The 22,307-nt window shown below is 47.2% G+C and overlaps 2 protein-coding genes across 3 annotated transcripts; one reads left to right on the forward strand and one right to left on the reverse strand.

Annotated features, from left to right (window-relative positions):
- Positions 1 to 1,011: 1,011 nt before the first annotated feature.
- LOC127294878 (wax ester synthase/diacylglycerol acyltransferase 11) lies at positions 1,012 to 17,628 on the forward strand. 2 transcript variants are annotated; one of them, XM_051324785.2, is made up of 7 exons: positions 1,012 to 1,334; positions 1,434 to 2,030; positions 10,036 to 10,102; positions 10,188 to 10,261; positions 10,932 to 11,147; positions 11,382 to 11,519; positions 17,249 to 17,628. In XM_051324785.2, the coding sequence occupies exons 1-7, from the start codon at positions 1,062 to 1,064 to the stop codon at positions 17,393 to 17,395; spliced, it is 1,512 nt and encodes a 503-aa protein (XP_051180745.1). In that variant the 5' UTR covers positions 1,012 to 1,061; the 3' UTR covers positions 17,396 to 17,628. The 2 variants fall into 2 exon arrangements, with proteins under 2 accessions (XP_051180745.1, XP_051180746.1); XM_051324786.2 differs by lacking the exon at positions 10,932 to 11,147.
- Positions 17,629 to 18,352: 724 nt separating this feature from the next.
- Positions 18,353 to 18,706, reverse strand: LOC127347488 (uncharacterized). Its single transcript, XM_051373668.1, has one exon. The coding sequence runs from the start codon at positions 18,704 to 18,706 to the stop codon at positions 18,353 to 18,355; it is 354 nt and encodes a 117-aa protein (XP_051229628.1).
- Positions 18,707 to 22,307: the final 3,601 nt, after the last annotated feature.

A 22,307-nucleotide genomic window follows, 5' to 3' on the forward strand; every position in this document is an offset into this window, starting at 1 on the left:
CAATTCAAGTTATTTGACCTTAATTCAAAGCCCTAGTTCTACCAATCCCATTGATACATGTCGTACCCTGAATCAGACTCCAGCGTTATCACCATCGGCGGTCCGGCCTCCTCCTTCACCGTCATCGACGGTCTGGCCTCCACCTTCTTCATCGCCACAGCCATGCCGGCGAGGAAATCGAGCTCTGCCCTGTACGATCTCAGGGTGCCCATCGCGGAAGCGGGCCATGTCGGCCTCGTCGGCTTGTGCGTTGCAGAGCTGCTTCTCCGCCCAGCGGCTCTCCTTCTCTTCCTCCATGGATAGGAAGCAGATGTTCCCAGCGCGACGAACTTTGCCTCTGCCTCGTCCCGCGTGTCCGGGAAGTTTAGGTGGTGGTGGGGGACGCCGAAGCGGAAGCCAGCAAAGTCGTAGGCGTGTGTGGCTTCTTCGGCGCGATCGAAGATACCCATCCACCAGTGGTCATCGTCGCGGGTGATGTCGGCCGCATACCGGCTGGACCGCCGCTGGTAGATGTCGCGGAAGTCGGTTGCGCTTGCGGGCTGCGGCGCAAAGGTATGGCGAGGAAGCAGCGCGAGGAAGGCCGGTGGGTCTCCCCGGCTGACGTTTTTGGCTAGAATCGGCGGCGCGACGGAATAAGCTCGCGGAATGGGGCGGGTTGCGGAAGCGGCGAGGCGGTGGGTGGGGGAAAATGATATCCGCGACGGTTGGGTTGCGCGGGTTTTAACGCGATAATAAGGCAGATTCCTCGGGCGGACCTCTATGCCCCAAATATGAGGCAGAGTGGCAAAATTTGAGGCAGCCTTTAGATAGGGCACAATTTAGGGTATCTGTTGAATTTCGTTTTTCGGCCTCTTATGCCCTAAAAACTGGTTTTAGGGCACCATTGGGCATTTGTAAGAGATTCTCTTAGAATTTCGTTAATTAGATCAATCTATTTTCAATTCTGTCATCCTAGCTAATCCTACCTATAAATACTGAGGTGGGACTGGATCCACACCACACATGCAAGCAACGATCATTTACCTAGCCACTCTTTGAAGTAGCTAGCTAGCCACATTAATATGGATGCGAGCAATGGCAGCTCCTCAGCAGCGGCACCTCAAAGCCGGCCTCTCTCGATACGCACGAAACCAAGGGCACCAGCCGCCGGCACCGACGAATGGACGACGAACGATTCCACGGCGGAGAAGGAGCCCGTGAGCCCTACTGCAAGGCTCATGGAACCTGTATACATCGTCGTAACCATTGGCCTCGGCTCACCCTTAGACCTACCCGTCTTCACCACCCACATGGCCAGCGGGCTTCCCCGATATTCACGCTTCCAAAGTATTCAGGTACTCCTTCCAGGGAGGGCTATATTACCACCGCTATATATTATATACTCCGATTCAGATTGTTAGCCATTTTGCCGCAATCCATGGTTGCACGCACAGGTGACAGAGGATGGCAACCCGCGGTGGGCACGCGTAAAGGTGAAGGTGGAGGATCACATCGTCGTCCCGACGCTGGATCCCGTGGCCGTGGCCGCTAACCCAGACCAGTCCGTGGAGGATTACGTGGCCTCGCTGTTCACGCTCCCCATGGACCGCTCCCGCCCGCTCTGGGAGTTCCACTTCCTCAACTTCCCGACTTCGGAGGCCACCTCCACCGCCATCATCCGCGTGCACCACTCCCTTGGCGACGGGATGTCGCTCATGACGCTCCTCATGTCGTCTGCAAGCAGCGCCGCTGACCCGACGAGACTGCCGGCCATGCCGAAGCAGCCCGAGCGCACTGGCGCCATCTACGCGCCGCGGCGGCCGCGCTCTTCTGGCGCCATGCCTTTTCTCGGCTGGGTCTGCTCGTATTTTGTCTTAGCCTGGAACACCATGGTGGACGTTGCCGCCTTCATCGCCACAATGATGTTCCTGAGAGACCCGCACACGCTCTTCAAGCGCTCCGACGACACAGTGTTCAACCCACCGAGGCGCTTCGTACACAGGAGTCTTAGCTTGGACGACGTCAAGTTCATCAAGAATGCCATCAACTGCGTAAGTATGGGCAGCTAGGATATTTATACTTTATCTCCCATGTATCTTTACTATCTTTATCTTTACTTACTAGTATTATATTGCAATAGGACGTGATGGTGATTTTAGGTTTCATACGTAAACAAAACCGGTGCCTTCGTCCGCTGGATCCGTAATTCCAGAAATTGGTAGTACTAAAATAAGGGTGTGTCTATGTCTAAGTTGATTGAAATTTTCTTAAGTCTCAGTCACTTCAGAAAAGTGCAACTGCAGTTTAAAGAAAAGTACAACTCGGTTCAGTTGCACATTTCTGACAGAAAAGTGCAATTGCACTTATTTAACAGAAAAGTGCAACTCAAATACTTTTTTTTAAGTGACTTAGACTTAAGAAAATCTCAGTTAACTGAGACATAACAAAACAGCTAAAATAAACCAAGCGACGGATTCCTTCGTTCGTGCCAGAAAAAGTGAGCGGTTCTGAAAGGAAACTGGACAACGTCTACGAGTAGGATTTATGTGCGGATGACTTTCCAAATTAGATGATTTATTTAGATACTGTATATAATCCAATCAAGAGAAGAATCAAAGCCATTTGGCTGAGGAGCGAAACATACTGGTTGTTCGATGCACTGTCGCACGTGATGTCGTCAACTCCTCATCCCAACACCCAACGTGCCTTCCGCGCATAGATATCGAGATCGAGATCCTTGCCTGTTATGGCTGCCGCTGCAGCTTAATTAGTTGTGTTTCCATGTCTACGTGCGTGCGAGATGGCGTTCATCAAAACATGGGATCGTGGCCATCGAGTTATCCTAGCTCGGCTCCTGGTGGCGTTGGCCGTATACGCGCGTCTCTATGAGTCTATGCTCGACGCGACCGGCATCACAATCCTCACGTTCACGCTCCAATCCACTCCGGCCGAGTTCTCAGTGACCTCCTCCGGCTGCGAGGGCCTCAGCCGGAGTGCCGGCGCGCCTTCCGCTTCACCATCCTCGATTCCTCGTCAAGATTCAAGGTCGGAAACGTGCCCACCATGATTTCTTTTTTGAAGATGAAGATCAGGAGGCGAGAACCCAGGCTGTGCCGGCGGCCCGACGCAGATGGGAATAGTCATGGCAGCGCATCATGGGTTCTCTGACCATGGCCATGGAAATGGCGTCAACTTCCTGGCCATGGGCGACAGGCCACAGCTGCGCCGAAAATATGATGGGGCTGCAACAAAAGCGTGACGCGCCTGCTGCTGCCGAACGGTACCATCACGTCCTACAAGCCAACCATGTCGCACAGCATCGCCACGAAGGTGCTCCACGGTCCACACGCCCACACCACCGTTGGTGAGGGCGCCGGCCAAGTGACGGTGTCTCCATTGACTCAATGCGAGCACGGCGTTACCGGTCACGCACTGTCTGTCGTCATTGACACCCAGCGAGGCGTGGTTGCTACCCGACATCATGGGAGGCCCCACGGCTCCATCGAGGTTTGAGTGTTGGTACCGCCTTCGGCGACACATGCTGAGCAGCCCTCCCGGCGACAAATGCCATTGCCCTCTGGCGGCACATGCCGGGCAGCTCTCCGGCGACACGAACGCCGGAACGGAAGAACACGAAGGAGACACCACAAAGTTTTTACGGAGACGAACGCCACGGCCACGGCGCAGCACTACCAGAGGAGCTCTCCGGCCGGTCAGGCACACACCACGGTCGCGGCGGAGACTACACCCCTGACTCCTCTCCACACACGCTCATACGCGGGAGACTACACAGGAGACTCTCTCATATGCTAGCTACTCAACTCAACTCCCAATACTGCCAGATTAAATAAGCACACAACAACTTATGCAGTTATGAAAAAAAGTTCGGAAAGTCTCCTCCCGGGTCGCTCTCGTGCGGGGCGATTCCGGAGACACCCCAAACCCTAGCAGAGCCGCCCCAGATCCCGACCACCCCTGGCCGCTGCTGCCGCCGGCGCCTGGCCGCTGAAGGCGGAGGGCTTGGCGGGCGCCCCCGACACCTCTCCTGCGCGCGTTCAGGCGGCGGTTGTGGGGGTCGCATGGTGCGGCACGGCGACCCGTCGGCAGGTGCTGTGGCACGACACCGGTGGGGCGAGGGTGCGGCGGAGGTCCAGGAGGCGTCGGCGCGGGCTCGGGAGCATCGGCTTCGGCTGCGGCCGCGGCACCGCTGCGCGGGCCGCGAGGGCCTGGTACGAGCCGGCCTGGGCCTTCTCTGGGCTGCGGCGCGGCGGCGCGCTCTCCCGGTGGCGGGGTGGCTGCCAGGAAGGGTGGTGGGGAGGCAGGTCGCGGCGGCGGCGCCTGGGCCGTGGGGCTCTGCCCGGCGTGCGCGGTGTCTCTACCGCCCGTGGTCCTGTTTCTGGTCGTGCCGGGGCACCAGCGGTGCTGGGCGGCTGCTCCGGGATCTCGACGGTGGCTCCTTTGCGGCGGTGGCGCTGCTGCCGCGTTGGAGGTGTGTTTTCAGCGGGGTGCGGGCTGGCGGCGATGTGCTCCGTCTTGTTGTCCGGATGCGTGAGAAGGTGAAGGTTTCGGTTGCTCCGGGCGAAAGCCTGATCGCGCGGCGTCCGCGGATGTCGCCATCCTCCTTGGGGGGCGGTCGTGGAGCTCTCCGACCTTCGCTGCCCTCGGGTTCACTTCTTCGAGTGAAAGCCTAGATCCTAAGGGATCGGACGACGGCGTCGTTTCTTCGTCGTTTCCCCTCTTGAGGGCCTCGTCTTGAAGTTGGTGATCCCCTTCACGCACTCCGGCGAGCTGTACACACAAGGCATCTAGGTTGGCAGGAGATCAACCGGAGATGCGGGTGTTCCGGGTGGAGGCTTGTGAGGCAACGACGATGTGGTGGCCAAGATCTGGTTGCGGCAAGGTCATGTTAGTCGGCTCCGTTCCGGCGTGTCCGGATGTCTTCGTGCTGGTCTCCTCTTGCTGTGAAGTCGAAGCTGCCTTTGAGCGGTGTACGATGACCTTCGAGGGGCGGTCCAGTGAAGGTCCTATTCGGCGCTTGTCTTGCTCATCTCCTCCCCGGGGCTCGTCTTCAGAATCGGAGCTACCGGTCTCTTCTCGAAGGGTCATCGGTTTGGCATAGGCCAACTGAGCTTCTTGTGTAGCTTTTGTTGGTAGCCAGGATGGCTAGGTGTGTCCCTCGCGGGAGTGTGGGTAGTTGTGGGTGTGCCTTGGCGCTGTTGTGTTGTTATTGGTTTTCCCCCGGCTTTCTCCTAAAAACCGGACACCTTCTGCTTAATGAATGAAGAGGCAAAGCTTTTGCCTCCGTTTCGAAAAAAATAACAACTTATGCAGTTGATTGTTGCCAGCTTCGTGCGGACGACTCGGCTAACACCAACCAGCCATGATCAAGATTAGTGCTGACAATTTCCCCCTAATCTTGATATGGCTCGTAGTCGATTGACCTGAGCTGTTCGCCCGATGCCACCGCACGCCTCTACATGCAATCGCGCCTCCATGGTCGTCGTTCCATGGCCGTTGCACCCGCTGCAGACTTCGCTGCCGGACGGCACCTCCATGCCGGCACGCCGCCGTGTGCACGTTGCACCATGTTGCGCCATACGGGCGCGCCTCCGTGGCCTCTGCGCCACGACACATCGCATTCGCGGCTTCGACGCTTGCCGCAGACTAACCGTGTGCCACGGCCTCCGTCACCTTGAGGCTTTGATACCAATTGTTGAGGCTGCCTCCGGCTACACAAGCCGAGCAGCCCTCCCGGCGACAAACGTCGTTTCCCTCTGGCGACACTGGCCGTGCAGCTCTCCGGTGACACGAATCCCGGAATGGAAGAACTCGAAAGAGACACCACAAAGTTTTCCCGGTGACGAATGTCGCGCGCACGAACGCCTGTATCTTGGCTTTATTTCTAACAACGACTGAGATAAATACATGGAGGTACACACGCAAACACGCAACACTACCCAGAGGAGCTCTCCTGCCGGCCCGACACACACCACGGCCGCGACGGAGACTACACCTCTGGCTCCTCCGCACACACGCTCATACGCGGAAGACTACACAGGAGACTCTCCCATTTGCTACCTACTCAACTCAACACCCAGCACTACCGGATCAAATAAGCACACAACAACTCACGTCGACCTGGCCGCGCATGTCCGCACAAGCTGTGCCATGATCCGCATGCTGCGCCCACTGATAAGGGAATCTCCAGCGGCGCAACGCATTTCGGACGTTTAAATTGTCCGTGGGCGTCCGTTTGCGTCGCCTGGCGGACGCGGAAATGGTCGTGCGTCCGTTTGCGTCTGGGGTTGGCTCCAGCGGGACGATGCATTTTCGGCGCTGGCCAGATTTCAAAAAAGATGAACTAGCGTCAACTTTGCACGAAATTACAACCACAAATTGAGGGCTGAAACAAGTTCATCACACTTTGCAGCTGGTACGGCGCAAAGTGGAGTCCAAAAGGGCACAACAAGGCCTGAAACAGCAATAATAAAAAGTCCAAAAGGAGGCCAAGGTGCTGGGCGCATGGCGCCGGCGATCAGGCGTCTCGCGCGCGGATTTCGGCGCGCCTCTTGATGAACCATGCCCTGGTGTCGTTGTCGACAGCGCTCAAGTCGGCAAGCATGATCCTTGTGTCTTCTGCACGCAATTTCTCTTCAGCGTCAGCCTTTTTGGCCACGATGTCCAGCCTTTGGACATCGAGGACCTCCTTCGCGAGGTTCTGGTAGATGGCAGCTGCGGCCTCTTTTTCCAGACGCCTCTTCTCGTCCCTAGCAGCCATGGTGGCACGATTGTCGGCCATTATCTTCTCCATGCTCTGCGTGAACGCAATGGCCTGCGCCTCCCGGACAAGATCGGCCTTGGTAGCCTTATGGCCTCGTGAACGAGGTGGAAGGACTGGACGGTCTTGATCGTCGTCTTCGCCGTCGAGGGTGACCGCTGTCCCATTCTTCACAGCTTCTTGGTAGGCCGCAAAGCTTATCATCTACTTGTTGTTGTCTTTGAGCACCTGCCAACAATGGACCATATGGAAGCTCTACTTATGCGTCGCCCTGAACTTCTCCAAGGCGCGAATAATATCGGCCTCCAGCCACTGACGCGCGGGTCCTACGTCATTTTCGGCGGACACTCGGCGCGACCGCCGAGCGTCCGCGGAGACGCAAACCTGGCGCATATTTGGGCCAGGTTTGCGTCTCCGCGGACGGCCCGATCACTCTGCGTCGCCCCGCTGGAGCAGGCCCCAGACGCATTTCCGGTCACGACGCGACCGTTTCCGTCGTGCCGCTGGAGATGCCCTAAGCCCACACTGCATGCAGTTTAATCGTTGACAGCTCCGTGCGGACAACGCGGCTAAGACTAGTCACAGTGAGAAGTATTATACACTAGTATTATGCACATGATACTAGTTTATGATACTACTCCACAATGCATAGTATCATACGAAAGTATCATAATATCATCATATTTAATGTTTTGTACAATCTTAATGCAAATTTGTGTACATGATGTATTTGTCATTAAGTTTTCTAGTTTTATGTGCTATGATACAGTATCATATTATGATACCACACTCATCTCTCACCTTATTAATCGGTGCGTCACATCAGATTTTTGCAACATAGCATGTATGATACTACTTATGATACTTGTAGCTAGTCTAACACCAACCGGCCGTGATCAAAAATTAGTGCTGCCATTGAGCTCGTGTTGGTGGAGCCACCGCGGAGCAGGGCGGCGTAGGCGCTAGCGTAGGATCTCACGACAACTAACGCCGTGTCGTCCTCGTCTTCCATGGCGTTGTTGGGCTTCATGTCCAACAACCTCCACGCTCCAAACGCCACGTACGTTGTGGGAATCTAGGATTTGAAGTGCCATATCAGGGAGTCCATGCTATCAGAATTCAACATCCTAACCATAGAAACACCCTAATAGCGCGCAACCCCAGTCGCTCAGCAGGGTCAACACTCAATAAGGGGCTAGGTAAGGTAGTAAGATGTATAGTCCCACACTCCCACCAATAGAGCGGATACGAAGTAGAAGGCCAGACTTTATCTCTGCAAGGTTGATTTTGTTATTTTGAATCCACTTGCTATTATTTTTATTTCCATTGAGAATCGCCACTTGATCCTGTTGTGTCTTGGCTTGGACATGCCATGCTTGAAGCCTCTTGGTAAACATGCTTATATGTTAATTTTTACTATGTTTAAGTCATCATTCTTTGCTCTTTTCAAGTTCCCCCTAAATTCGTCAGTGTTGATGTTTTATGTATAATCATTAAGGTGCATAGCTTATTTTCATGGGATTTGCTATTTCTCGGCTAAGTTCGTGCTCAGTTAAGTCTTACACCGTTTGATTACATCGTGATTCGTGCATATGAGTTGCAAGTTAGGTTGCAACTGGGTTTTTTCAGTTGCAAGGCCATCAGCGTCAAGGGCCATCTATTTTCGAGATCTAGCGATTTTGCCCGAATGATACTATTTGGGTCGTATGTTCCTAGCGGCACCTCTCTGGAGAACAAATCGATTTTACATGGTTGATTTGGGCTCGTACAAAGCCCGCAACCCAAATAACCAAACCTTTTCGGTCTATCCTTTTTTATCCCACATAGTTTTTCTTAGATAGAAGGCTTAAAGAGCCTGATATAAAATTAATAATGCCATAAATAACAGGTATATAGAGCTTACAAGACCGAGAAAACATGCAAACAAAGAAAGGAAAAGTAATCCGGAAAGTGTCTTCGGCACATGACGACTAGTGCTCATGAGTTTTAAAAATCATATTTTTTGGATTCTAAAAAATTTAAAATTGAATACACACATACATATAGGTACAGTAGAAATTTTGGAGAAAAATATATTGTATTTTGAGTTGTACAAAAAAGACAAATTTTTTAGCCTATACACATCCATAAATTTGTTTTTTCCTGTAACTCAAAATACAACGCAATTTCTACCGAAACTTCGCACAAGTATTCAGGACATGTGCATGTATTCATGGAATAAATTTGCATATTTTTTTTGGTACATAGAAATACAATTTTCAAATACTTTAGAAACCGGGAGCAGTAGTGCTCATGTGCACCAAATTTGCTTCCAAATAAACCCCACTTGAAACTAATATGAGGTTATCGTCTTCCACAACAACCAAGGGTAGAAGAGAGGCAAGCATCAATGTAAGAGGCACCATTAGCGGAAGAGTGTGCTCTCTTCTCTCCTGAATGTCCAATTGGTGTCCAACCCTCCATCTGTATCTCTAAAGACTAAAGAGGGGTCCTTTCCCCCTCTCCCTGGTTTGAAGAGCGACAACTGTTGGCAGGCAAAGAAGTTCACCCAAGAGCCCGTAGGAGCAAGGTCGGAAAAATACTTTGAAAGGGGGGCATACAAGCAATTTGTGACAAATTAGGGCTCAATCTGGCATAGTTCCCAGCCCGCACCCCTAGCTATCCTAGAAGTATATATTGGAATCACCCACCCAATCCATTAGTTAGGTCGTCGGTCAAGCTGAACCATGTATGACACTAGCCTCTTCCTTCACAACTTGTTACTTCTCCCACAACATGGATGACACTAGCTCCTTCCCGAGTTGGCTCTCTCCTCACGCAATCATTCCTCTGGAGTGCTCCCTCCTGCTAAGAACCATGGATGACTTCTTGGTGGATCACGATTTTGCACCATCCATCTCGGGGAAAAGGTGGCCCAAAAGGAAATGGTCCGGGATCACCCAATCTGAAATGTTGGGCGGTGAGCACCCAATGGTGAAGTCGGTGCCTCCATTATTCACTTTTTGTTTTATATAGATAAACTATGAGGAGAGACATATTGAACTCACATGGGTACATATTATTATACTGCTTATAAAAACAATGTATCAAATATGTATTTTTTATAAATATTAGGTCATTGACTCGTTGATCCAGTTATTCGGTCACTTGCATCAGCTTGACACGTTAGTTCTAGTTAGTTTGCACTGTAGTTGTTGATGTTTAAGACTGCTTCTTTGGTTTTAAAAGATACTTCGTGTTGTGTAATTTTGTTTCTCTGTACTTTTGTGCTTCCGTAGACTGTCAATGATGTCTTAGTTGGTGCGACTTCTGCTGCTCTGTCACGGTATTACTTCCGCAAGTCAGGTAAGTGGTAGCTGCTGTGATTGTGCATTTTATCCTACCGGAAGGATATTAAACATTCGTGTAGCTTACCTTCAATTAACGTCAGGTAACAGCAACTCGGATAAAATCCGTCTGCGCTCGGTCCTCCCTGTCAATTTAAGGTCAACCACTAGCTTACAAGTAAGGTTTTCTTCATGGAGATACGGTGAAATACTAAATGCATGCCCCTACTACTGATTTTCATTTATATGTTGCTTCATGGATATTTTGGGCATTCACACAATTTTTAAGTGCAAGTTTGACCACTGCTTTTCATACCATTATGTTAGTAAAGGAATGCAAATCATGGTTTTATTAAAATCTATTGCATGAAAAGCTAATACGATTATGTTAGTAAATATTTCATGGTTTTCTGAACATATGTTGCATGAAAAGCGAATGAGATATATTATGTTGACCTGACCAATCTAAATAATGTGTGTATATTACTAGTCAGTATCGGAGTAGCTAGTTTATTTCATTGTCCTTTTTTAAACGTGTTTTTATCTGAGATGCAACTTTAACCAATACTTTCCACGTGATTATGTTAGTAAAAGAATATAAATCATGATCTTATAAAAACATGATGCATGAGTGCATGGCAAGCTAATGAGATGTATTATGCTCACCTGACCAATCTGAATAATGTGAGTGTATATTACCAGTCAGTATTGGAGAATCTAGTTTCATCACCCATATTTTTGGAATGTGTTTTTATCCTAATGAAGGTTTTACATCATTTTAGTACCAACTTGTAGCATGTATACTATTATTTTAATTTAGTCTGATGTTCTCTTACAACTGTGAACAGACAAATGTTAATATGATAGAATCTGGTAAGAGTGACGATGTGGCATGGGGAAATCAACTAGGCTACATCATCCTTCCATTTCATCTAGCAATGCACGATGATCCACTTGCATATATTCGCAAAGCAAAGAAGACTCTGGATAGAAAAAAGAGCTCACTTGAAGTGGTTTTCACCTGTAAGATGAGTGAACTTTTTCTTAAAATGTTTGGCGTAAAGGTATATATTTGCTTCCCATTTGTAGTTATGTTGATTCTCAAAACTAAATTACTCCCTCCGGTCACATTTAATTGATGCTGAAATTAGTTGCTCCACATGTAACTTTGTACTATGGTGGCTCCAATTAATTCACACCAGAGTAGTAAAACAAAGTGTTCAACTTGATAGACTAAGACTGCATTTATTTAGATATTGTTCATGTTTGTAATTGTTCAACTTGCACAATCCAAGCAGGCAGGCGCCTTTATCTTCCGCCGTATGTTCGCAAATACAACTATATCTTTCACAAGCATGATTGGACCGGCTGAACAAACAAATTGGTGTGGGCACCCAGTTGTCTTCATTGCGCCTAGTGTTTATGGAGTTCCCCAAGTAAGTCAACCACGACCTTACATCGAAACATTCTATCATAAACCACATTAATTGTACTTACTTTTGACAATCCAAAACTGCGAAAGAACCATCAACAATGATAATCTCAAGATTATAGACATATGAGATTGAGGGGATCTATTAGAGATCTAGTTAGATAATTGAATAAAGAGTCGTAATGTATAGCTTTTCTTGAAAACATAGTGACATGTTATTGTAGTTAGTTAATTAGCAACCATTCGCCAAAAAAGTTAATTAGCAACCACATCATATAATTAAATATGTACTTAGAAGTTAAGGGCTTGTCTGGTTTAGAGTAAGAATGAATAACATGTGGATAAAGCTTTTCCTAGCGTGACATCATTAATCTGTTTGGTACAAAGGAATAGAGAAAAGGAAAATCATAAGAAAAACTCCACCTATTTCAGCTTCAAAGGAAAAACACGGGGATTTTATGATATAGTAAAATAGTAACATACTAACTGTACTCTCTCATGTGGTTTGATATAATAGCATACTAACTCTACTTTCTCGTGTGCTTTGATTTTGATTTGACCATGTTCATTAGGATTTGTGTGTGTGTGCATATCCTTGTGAACCAACCACTCAATTTAAATAATGTGTTTTCAGTCACTTGTTTTGTATACATATTCCCATCATGTTTCGGTGAGTTCATATTTCTTTGTTTAGAATCATGTGTACCAAACATGTCCTCAATGCAGAAGACTTGAAGATACCCTAACTTGTAACTACGTGGATAAGGTGTACTATGAGTCTCAAACACCTCCCACCAATAGAGGATTTTGAATAATAAGAACACCTAGTAAAATGTGCGTGTTGATGAGTTTCCTCTTTTTTTTAGAGTAAATTTGAAATCAAGACCCACAAAGTGGATATTTTCGGTGTCTCTGGGAATAGTTCATCACTAAGAACATATCCAGTTGCGCCCCCATGCACCATCCTACGCCGGATTGGTCGCATGGAGAGCGCCAGCATAGGAATAAGTTTATAGCCGGACTTATTACTGCCAGCGAACTCAGGCCAAAGTGGCCGGCGGTAAGGCCTTCCAGGGTGGCCTCACGTTAACGTCGGCGAGTTCGTTTTGAATGCGCCGGGGCTAGCCAACTTATCGTCAGTGAAGAGAGACAGAAGGCGCCGGCGATATGTTGGGCCGCGAGGCCACGGATGGGCCTCGCATTACCACCGGCGAAAAGGGTTTGAATGCGCCGGGGATAAGTGTAGTTACCACCGGCGAAAAGGTTTTGGATGCGCCGGGGGTAAAGTGGCCACCCGGGCTGAGTTTACCGCCGGCGCCCACTGATAGCTTTCGCCGGGGGTAAAGTGGACAGCCGGGCTGAATTTTTCCTCCCATGCCCCCCCCCCCCCCCCAAATACGTCTAAAAAATTAAACAAAAATGATAAAAACTTCAAATTTCAAAATCCTTTGACATGCATGTACCTGACGCAACCAACTTATAGGGTTTACCCGATTAGCCAATTTTTAGATTTTTAAAATTCCAAATAGAAATATGAAAGCAGGAAGATTTTAGATTTTGTCCAAAAAATAAGAAAATTGTTTTCTTTCTTGAAATTTTAGAATTTCTTTTGTTGTCAGTTTTAATTATTTTGAATGTTCCACATTATTTTGGAATTTTTGAATTTTTTAAGTATTTTGAACTTTTGAATTTTACTAATTTTTTTATTTTTTTAATTAATAATTGAATTATGCATAAAGATTATTTGAAATTCATTGTTGCTTAATATTACTTAATCATTGTTGCTTATTTTTAAAATTATTTGAAATTTAAAAAATAAAATCATGTGTTATCAAAGTCTAAGGGTTAATACAATTCATAGCATACTATTATCAAGGAGTTGCGAGCGCAGTCTTGGAAGCGTGTAGGGAAGGAATGAAGAAGTTAAACGTGCTAAATGTGGTGAGGATGGGTGACCGACCGGGAAGTTTTACCATGAGTATACTTTGACATGAGAATAGAGGTGTGATTAGATATTAGAGTGGAATCTGTCAAACAATTGAAATATCCTAGAATAGAGAAATTAAAAAAATCAAAAAATTTATTTTCGAAATACCTTGCGTTACCCCCGGAGAATAGGCTTGGCGTCGGTGGTAACAAAAAATCACCGGCGGTAACAAATACCGCTGGCGAATTGGAGAAGGCGCCGGCGATAAGTTGCAGTTACCACCGACGAAATAGTAGGCGCCGGGGATAAGCCCTTACCATCGGCAAGGTGGTCGCCAGCGAATGCGAATGCGCCTGCGGTAGGCCTTTCTGGTGCGCCGGCGGTAAGCAACTTCCTAGTAGTGGGTAGCCGTTGTATCGGGGGCTTCTCTACCTAGCCAGCCTCCGAATAAAGCACCCCAAATTTTATTTCCCATTTACATATATATATTTTCGAAATGGGGAACCCATTTACATATATGAAGACACCCTTGGATAAAGGCCATCAGACAAACTTCCATTTTTCGTAAGTTTGGATTATTTTGAAGACATGCATCATGTTTAATTTCTTCACTTTGTTTTGCTCTTGAAACATCCTTAGTGCATCAGTCAACTAACAAAAAAGAGACACATCAATACATGATAAAATTTTAGTATGACAACAGAACAAGTTTTAGAGCATTTACTTGATCCTCCATGTTTTTTCCACTCTTGGGTCTTCCGCGAATTTGCTCAAGGTTTCCATAGAAATTGTTGCAAGCCTTTTGTATAATACCCCACCTATGTGACAAACCCAACTCATTGCGTATCATGTGAGTGTGCTTGAACTCATTGAAGAGTTTATGCTCGTCAAATTGGTCTTTTATCATGTTCCAATATTTTTCAGACATTTGTTGGGCACGGGTAATTGGTTGAAGGCTTAAGGCCTTCCAATATTCGGTGGGGCACTCCCCCTCCAAGGCCTTCCATCTTGAGCCTCGGCTCCCACTTTTTGCTCTTGATTTTCCTTCTAGTCTCAACATCGATGGTCTCACCGTTTCCTCTTCCTTCTCTTATTTTTCGTCATCACTTTGTGTATCGGCAGCGGCGGCCTCCATTCCACCATGGATCATTTGACTCAAGATGGTGTCCTCATTCTATGAATGCAAACACAAGAATAGGCCTATTATCATGCTATGGACATAAAACACAATGTGCCTCGGTTCTGATACCACATAGGCACCGGGTGTCATTCTGTGGAACATGTTGCTAGTGTCCTAGCTGGCATCACCAAAGAGGTTGCGGACAGCTGCCAGGGTTCACAATGCGACCTCGTCAAACAGAAGTGTCCCATGTTGCATTGTCCGTGATCCAAAGTAGGGGTGGTTGACGTTTATGACAATACCGCCATCTGAACAATGGTGGCAGTCATGGACAACTTGGGAAGGTAAACCTTGATAACTATGTTGTACTGTCGACTTCCTAAAAGTAGGCCAAGGAAGATAGTGACATGCTCCTTGAATGGCGTGGTGGTCCCTTCACTACCACCGGTGACATGGCCGTTTTTGTTGGTGCTACAGTTGAACCATTGTTGAAGGCAGCAATGATTGTTGCTACCTCGATCACCATGTTCTTCATACTGGTGATTCCACAATACTCCTTGCAATCGGTGGTAAGCATAACCCTCCTTTTATAGTCCCCCTCTCACGCCTCCAGTGGCATCCCCTCCGGCCGTTTCATGGGCTTGAGCTTTTTCCAAGGTTTAACAAAGGGCGTCCTCGGTGGCATGGCGATGAGATCAAGCGAATTACGTTGGTGGCGGTTGAGGTGGAAATAGGAGGGAATAGAAATGGTGGGAGCCAGAGGGGAATGAATTGGTGTGAAGGGAGAATTTAAATTGGGTTTTGGTTGTGTCTATGACAACACTAGCCCACCATTTCTTTATGGTTGTGTTCGGCGCTCCTAGGCGACTTACTATGGGACGGGGCTTGGTTGGGAATGCCCGACACTATATTGGGTCGCGCTAGTGCGAAGGAGGTTATTAGGGCTACAACTTGATGCCAAATTTGTGTTTTGCACCCAAATATCCCTTTAGCGGGCTACAGAGAGGCTGAGAAGCTTTAAGTAAATCCACAAAAGGACTTACCAGCTTATCTCGGGTGCGCATACGCAAATGACCGACAAGCTAAACTAAGATCATTTCCTTGGAACAATATAAGTAAAACTTGATCGCAGAAAGCAAAAGAAAATGGAAGTAACCCTATAAAACTATAATAACAAATATGCCGCCATATTGTATATTTCAGAATTGCAAATTCTTCACTACCTGAGAATTAACTTAGTGCTCAACCAAGTCCTACATTGTCGGATTTGCTTTGCCTTTGATTCATCTAGAGTTGCAGGTTGGGTTGCAACTAAGATTCTATTCTTTTGTGGCTAAAATAGTAAATTTATTCAACAAGATGGGTTACAAGTCGATCATGGTCTAGATCCGAAAAAAGAGCTTCAATCCTAGAGCCTAACCAAGTAGCACTGTGGTGTTATAGTCTTGCAAAGTTTGCAATACTATGGCTAACCCTAACCTACGATTGTTCTGCTTTTACAAAAACACACTCATACCCTTGACTAGTTAACAACTTAATCTGATGAACCCCCACAGACTTCACAACATCCACCCACTTTGAACAACCAGTCTCATTGATAATAAGAAACCCACTTCTTATTAGAGGCACCTCCACACATGCGCGGAGTTCAACTTCAAAAGGTGAATCACAATGTGCCAAAAAACTGCAGGATGTGAAGATGGGGAAATCTCGGTCATCACATAGAGCCATGCAAATACGAGCTGATTTATCGTCAATATGAAAAGATATGTCGATGGTGAATTTCACCCAGCCCAATGGTGGACTAGACCAGGGCATATCAGGGCCCTTTTTCGCCTCGTATAGAGCAGGTGAAGGACCAACTGTTGCTTTCCCTTAATCAACAACTCAATGGAGGTGTACTTGGAATTTTGAATAAACTTTAGGTAATTAGATAGGAACCTCTTAGAGATTTCGATCGGAGGGATGGATTTATCATGTGTCACCTCTTTCCGAATGAACCATGCACGTCATGCCACCAACAGCATCGTGTAAACCATCTGATTTGGTATATGTTTAAGCAATGATTGGAAACAATGGTATGGATAGTCATGAAGTACATAATATGTTGGTAGGTTCCAGATTGTTCTCATATCATTCCACAATGCACATATGTGGGGGGAAGATGTCGAGATAATGGGCGACCTCCTCCGATGTTGCACGAAGATAATACAAGTGACAAGTAATCTGCATATTGCGGTGCAGTTTGTTTGTCTCTGTAGCTAGAGCATTCGATGCCCCCTTCCACGCAAGAACATTCACCTTCCGTGGTATAGAGGCCCGCCGCATTCTTGCCCAACCAGGGTCAGCTTTAGCACTGGAATCCGGAATAGCACACTAGTCAGGATGGAGTGCAAGACCCAACTTATATGCAATGCAGACTGAATGGACACCAGATGGCTCCAGCTGCTATGCAAGCACCATCAAAATCAATTGGTAGAAATAACATGCGGACCAAATCTAATTTCCAGCTGCCATCCTCATCAATCAAGACCTTGTGCTTCATGGCCTGGGCTTATCGTGAGTTTTAATATAGGTTATAACTAAGATTCGATGACTCTCCGTAACCGAAAAACTAAGTTAATTATCATTCGTCGAAAAAATAGTCACACTCTTTGTATTTATCGATAAGATTTTTCTTTTGCAGGCTCTGATTATGCACTACCAGAGTTATGGTAGCACTATCAAGGTGATTCTATCTGTCGACAAGGAAATATTTCCGGATTATAGTCAACTTCTAGATGACTTTGCTGTCTCCTTCAGGTGCATCAAGGATGCAGCCTCCAAGCTTTAATATTCATCAAGAAAGAGTAATTCCTGAATAATTTTATAATTTTACTTACTCAAGCTGTATAATGCTACCAGTATATATTCCTATGTATTCGATGAATGTATAGTGAAGCGCTACATGGTAATTACAACCATAAACACTACAAAATTAAGGTTGGAATTCAAATACATTGAGCGCATTGTTGGATAATGATGTATCCAAAGGGAATTTGAAATGCAATTTCTATATCAGGACCATGCAGAAGCTTTTTTTCTTTTACGGAACGGGTGAACCTTATCACAGTAATTAAGGAGGAATGTGCTTACAAATTACAATCTTGCATGCTTAGTCTGTAGCTGGACCATATTTTTGAAGCAAGAGGCAAAAACTTTGCCTTTTATATTGATATAGAAGGAGCAAACATAACACGGCCTAAGCCAAAACAGAAACAAAGGTACGAAAAATCAAAGCCAGGGCTAAGAAGTGATTTCCGCTAAGTGTTTTGCGCCGGCAACGATCCAGTTTATGCCCTCGTCCTTAATCCTCTGCATAAGCGCCAAAGGTGTGGATGCCTTGTTGTTGAAGAACCTAGCGTTCCGCTCCTTCCAAAGCTCCCACCTGATAAGAATGACCGCGGTCTGTAGGCCTTTAGGATAAGCCGATGATGAGGCCGTGATGGCATGCCAGTACTGGAGAACTGTGTCCCTTCTGGTGCCCAGGTCATTAAGCAGAGAGGGGCAGGAAAGCCAGGAAGGGCCTGCTGCCAGATTCTTCTGGAGTAACGGCATTCGAAGAGGATGTGCCTGGTGGTCTCCGGCTGACATCTGCAGAGCTGACAGGTCGGCTAATGCGGCCAACCACGGATAGCCAGGCGGTTAGAGGTCCACAACCGATTCTGAACCGCAAGCCAGGCGAAGAAGCAACATTTGGGGGTGCCCAAGTCTTCCAGACAATCTGCTTGAAGAAGCAAGACGTGGACCCCTAAAACTGAGCTTTGTAGGCCGACCCCGCGAAATAGACACCGTCAGCAGTGAGGTTCCAGGAGATCGCGTCCATGGTCCTCGGAAGGAGGGCAATGTCCTGCAGCATGCCCCAAAGGGTGATGAACAGGGACATGTGCTTGACGGTGAAAGTGGAAACGGCAACATCCGCAATCCATCTGTTATTGGCCAAAGCGTCGTGGACAGTGCGGTTTTTCCTTTCGGACACCTCGTGGATGAGCGGGGCGACGAGCTTCGATGTTCTGGCGTCCAGCCAGGATGAGTGCCAGAAAGAAGTCTTGTGGCCGTCGCCCAAAGTGACTCTGGTGGCCGCACAGAAAAGGCTCCGGTCCATCTCGCGGTATATGTGCCAAAGGGTCCCAATCTTGGTTCTCCATGTGTATATGTCCTAAACAAACCTAAAATATGAAAAAGTACATTGGTGCACCCTGGCACGGAGAAATCTAGGGGGTAGACCCGCCAGGGCACACATACCGCTGTTCTTGGGGGAGGGGGGAGAACAACCGCCGGAGCACCGAAATCCCACCAAATCTTGCATGTGGACCTATGATATGTGTGAAAATGTGGTGCAAGGTGTAATGGTGCAAAAGTAGCTCCCCAGAACCCTAAACCCTAAACTGGGGAGGCTTCGAGCCCTTAAACCCCTGGACCCTAAACCATTAACTACACGTGCTGACACCGGAGCTGCAAAACCATGCATCATAAACCCTAACCCTAAACCCTAAACCTATACCTAACCATAAATCCTTACGTTGAACCTAAACCCTAGCCCTAACCCTACACCTAACCCTAACCAGTTGATCAGGCACACCCTCGATCGTGTGATAATGGCTCTAGCTGCGGGGTATATGTGTCAAAGGGTCCCAATCTTGGTTCTCCATGTGTATATGTCCTAAACAAACCTAAAAGAATGAAAAAGTACATTGGTGCACCCTCCCGCGGAGAAATCTAGGGGGTAGACCCGCCGGGGCACACATACCGTTGTTTTTTGGGGGAGGAGGGGGAGAACGGCCGCCGTAGCACCGGAACCCCACCAAATCTTGCATGTGGACCTATGATATGTGTGGAAGTGTGGTGCAAGATGTAATGGTGCAAAAGTAGCTCCCCGGTGTGACCTTCCTCACATTTGGGCGATAACACTTAGCAGATTTTCCGAAGCGCGTATTAATTGCTCCGAAACTCTGATATATGTGGGGGATGAACATGGAGAGTAATTTTGTATCGCACATTGTCTTAAGTAACACTAATAAATAGTCATCAAAAAGTAAAACTAATTAAAATAAATAAATATAAGTATTATATGAAATAAAATAGAAAGGAAAACAAATAAAATGAATGATGGCGCACGGCAAAGAAAGAACCGCACGGCAAAGGAGCCTTTGTCGTGCACCTTGTCTGGCCGCACGGCAACGGGGGCTCCACGACAACGTCCAGACCCTTTGACGTGCAGTATTTCTTTGCTGTGCGGCGTTTATTGTCTTTGCCGTCGTACCTTCTTTGTCGTGCGCATGTGTTGGTCTTCGCCGTGCGCAGGATCTTTGCCGTGCGCCACTACTGACTTTGCCGTGGGGATATTCTTTGCCGTGCATCACCCTGAGAATTTGTCGTGTTCTTCGTCTTTGCCATGCTTCTTGCTGCTTCTTCCCCGGGCCATCCTCTTTTTCCCCGAGAAACGCCGCTTGGGAACCACACGACTGGAAATGTACTGCCCCCCATGCCAAAAATTGATCCAATCCGGACGAAAATTTCGCCGGATTTGAGCGTGGGGAGCGCCAACGAGTGGGGATGCTCTAACCTGCAGGAAGCATCGGAACCACACAAGTCTTGCCACAGCACAACCTATGAGGTTGTATCACGCTACTATGTAGAACGCTCATACATGAGCACGCGTTAGCAGCATCCATTTTCGCGTTCCCGATTCCTCGCATGTCCAAACTAGTACCAAATCCTGATGTAAAATATCGGCCCTTCTATCCCCATAACCGGTGTATATTAATTGGTGTAACTTTCCTATCCGTGTGTTCCTTGGCGTGGTTGACATATATATAGGGGTGGAGCTTTGGTGGTAGAAATATATAATGATGTACAACTAACTCGCATATTCCCAATGTGCGAAGTCCAAATTTCACTTTCTTAAACTCTTCTCCCGAGATGTAGATCATTGTAGTTATGTTACGCTCTCTCCGCTACAGATCTTAATTTGAGTAAGCACAAAAAAAATCAATTAGGTTGGAAACAAAAATTACCTGGCATCTTAGTTAACATATTTACCTTGGAAACAAAAACTACAGTAAAACAGGAGGATGCGGTACATGCAATGCATCCTATACTGCTATACATCTGGAAATATGTAAAAGAGATGATGCGATATAGTACAATGTTCTTGATGACATTCATGTTTTTTTCTTTCGAGCAGATGGAGTATGCTCAAGGCACAAGCTAGAATTAAAAATCACGAGTTTTGACTATCTATGGAAAACATAATCATCATGTACAATAACAAATCAATGTCACTATATCCATCATGAAATGTATTTTTATATCGTATTTATTCCGACCGTTTGGTTCAGGAGGGAGCGCCACGAAGCTATATTCTGTGTTGACATCAGGTGACTTTTTGGTCCATGGTGAAGTCAGAAGAATGAATATCATGAAGGCCGGAATGATGGACTGACTAAAGGAGATTCGAGTCAACGTGATGCTGAGGGATCTGCTTGGCGTTCCGGGCTTGCAGCAGTGGTATGCATATGGGGACGGCAGCACAGGGGAAGTTCAGAGTCTTACCTCTCAGGGTGAAAATCCAAGGTCTGGCCTTAGCTGGTTGTGTCTGGCAATGTTCTTGTTGGAGGCATTGTTTTGAGAGTGGGGACTATCTTTAGGGTGAAAACCTAAGACCTTTGGAGGCGTCGCTTTTGGAGAGTCTGTACTTCAGGTGTTATCACGGTGGTGGTTGTATTGTTGTTGCTAGGTCTAGAAGGCTGTATCGGGACTTCTTAGTTTTCTTTACTCTTTTTTGGTTGTGTGCATCCGTACTGCCATTAGGGTGGGGCGTTGTTGCAGAGGCTGGGTGTAATTGATATTGTTCGATATTAATATATTCCCTTTATCGAAAAAAAAATCGTATTTATTATGTATTGTAGATGTTTGTATGTTTTTATAACTAGCTAGGTAAGATATTATATTTATTTGGTATTGTAGATGTTCACTGGTTCCATAAACTTGGCGCGTGCTTGGTAAATTAAAGGGGTTGTGGACTGTAGAGGGGCCACGTGACGATTCACTCCTCCACCATCCGCACATCGCACGCACATGAAAAAGTTTCCTTGCTTTCACCGAAATTAACATAGCAACAGTGTAGAAACTATTCTTTTCCTCCCGTGGTCTCTCCTCTCAGCCGCCGCCCTAACCCTAGCCGCCTCCAGTTCATCCTCCTCCATAGATTGGTTCCCCCTCCTCCGGTCGGCTTCGCCGGCGTCAGGAGGAGTGGGGAACCCGATCTATGCGTGGAGTTTTGAATAAAAGTATTGTTTTCATTAGATTATGTTAGGATTTTGGTAGCCGCCTTCTTGTTGGTTTCCCCTCAATGGAGATGGCATCGTATGCAATAATTGATCTTCGGCCTTTCGTTCGGCGACGAGATCTTCTTCCCGGCGTCAATGGTGGTGTTGAACAATCACAATTTTCTAGGTATGGGTCTTCGGATCTTGCTTCGCCAGATCGAATTTGGATCTTTTGTCGTTGTTGCCGCGAGGAGGATTATCCTCGCAGTTTTTGTCCCGGCTGGTACGTCCTCGACAATGGTGATTCGTACTCTCGGCTCTCCATCGACGACGACAAAGCTAGTTGGTTATTATTCCCTGATATACTGGTGTTGGTACTCTTGCCGATGTTGTATGACTGCTTTAATGGTTGCGTGCGTGCACGCAGTCTTAGCA

This window comes from Lolium perenne, chromosome 4 (assembly GCF_019359855.2).
Source record: "Lolium perenne isolate Kyuss_39 chromosome 4, Kyuss_2.0, whole genome shotgun sequence".
In the NCBI taxonomy this organism is placed as follows: domain Eukaryota; kingdom Viridiplantae; phylum Streptophyta; class Magnoliopsida; order Poales; family Poaceae; genus Lolium; species Lolium perenne.

Bases quoted from the DNA above. Each gene is read 5' to 3' on its own strand.
- LOC127347488 (XM_051373668.1), bottom strand. From the start codon at position 18,706: ATGGACCGGAGCCTTTTCTGTGCGGCCACCAGAGTCACTTTGGGCGAC.
- LOC127294878 (XM_051324785.2), top strand. From the start codon at position 1,062: ATGGATGCGAGCAATGGCAGCTCCTCAGCAGCGGCACCTCAAAGCCGG. The intron at 2,031-10,035 runs GTAAGTATGGGC...GTGCTTCCGTAG, and splicing joins TCAAGAATGCCATCAACTGC to ACTGTCAATGATGTCTTAGT. The intron at 11,148-11,381 runs GTATATATTTGC...CAATCCAAGCAG, and splicing joins TTAAAATGTTTGGCGTAAAG to GCAGGCGCCTTTATCTTCCG.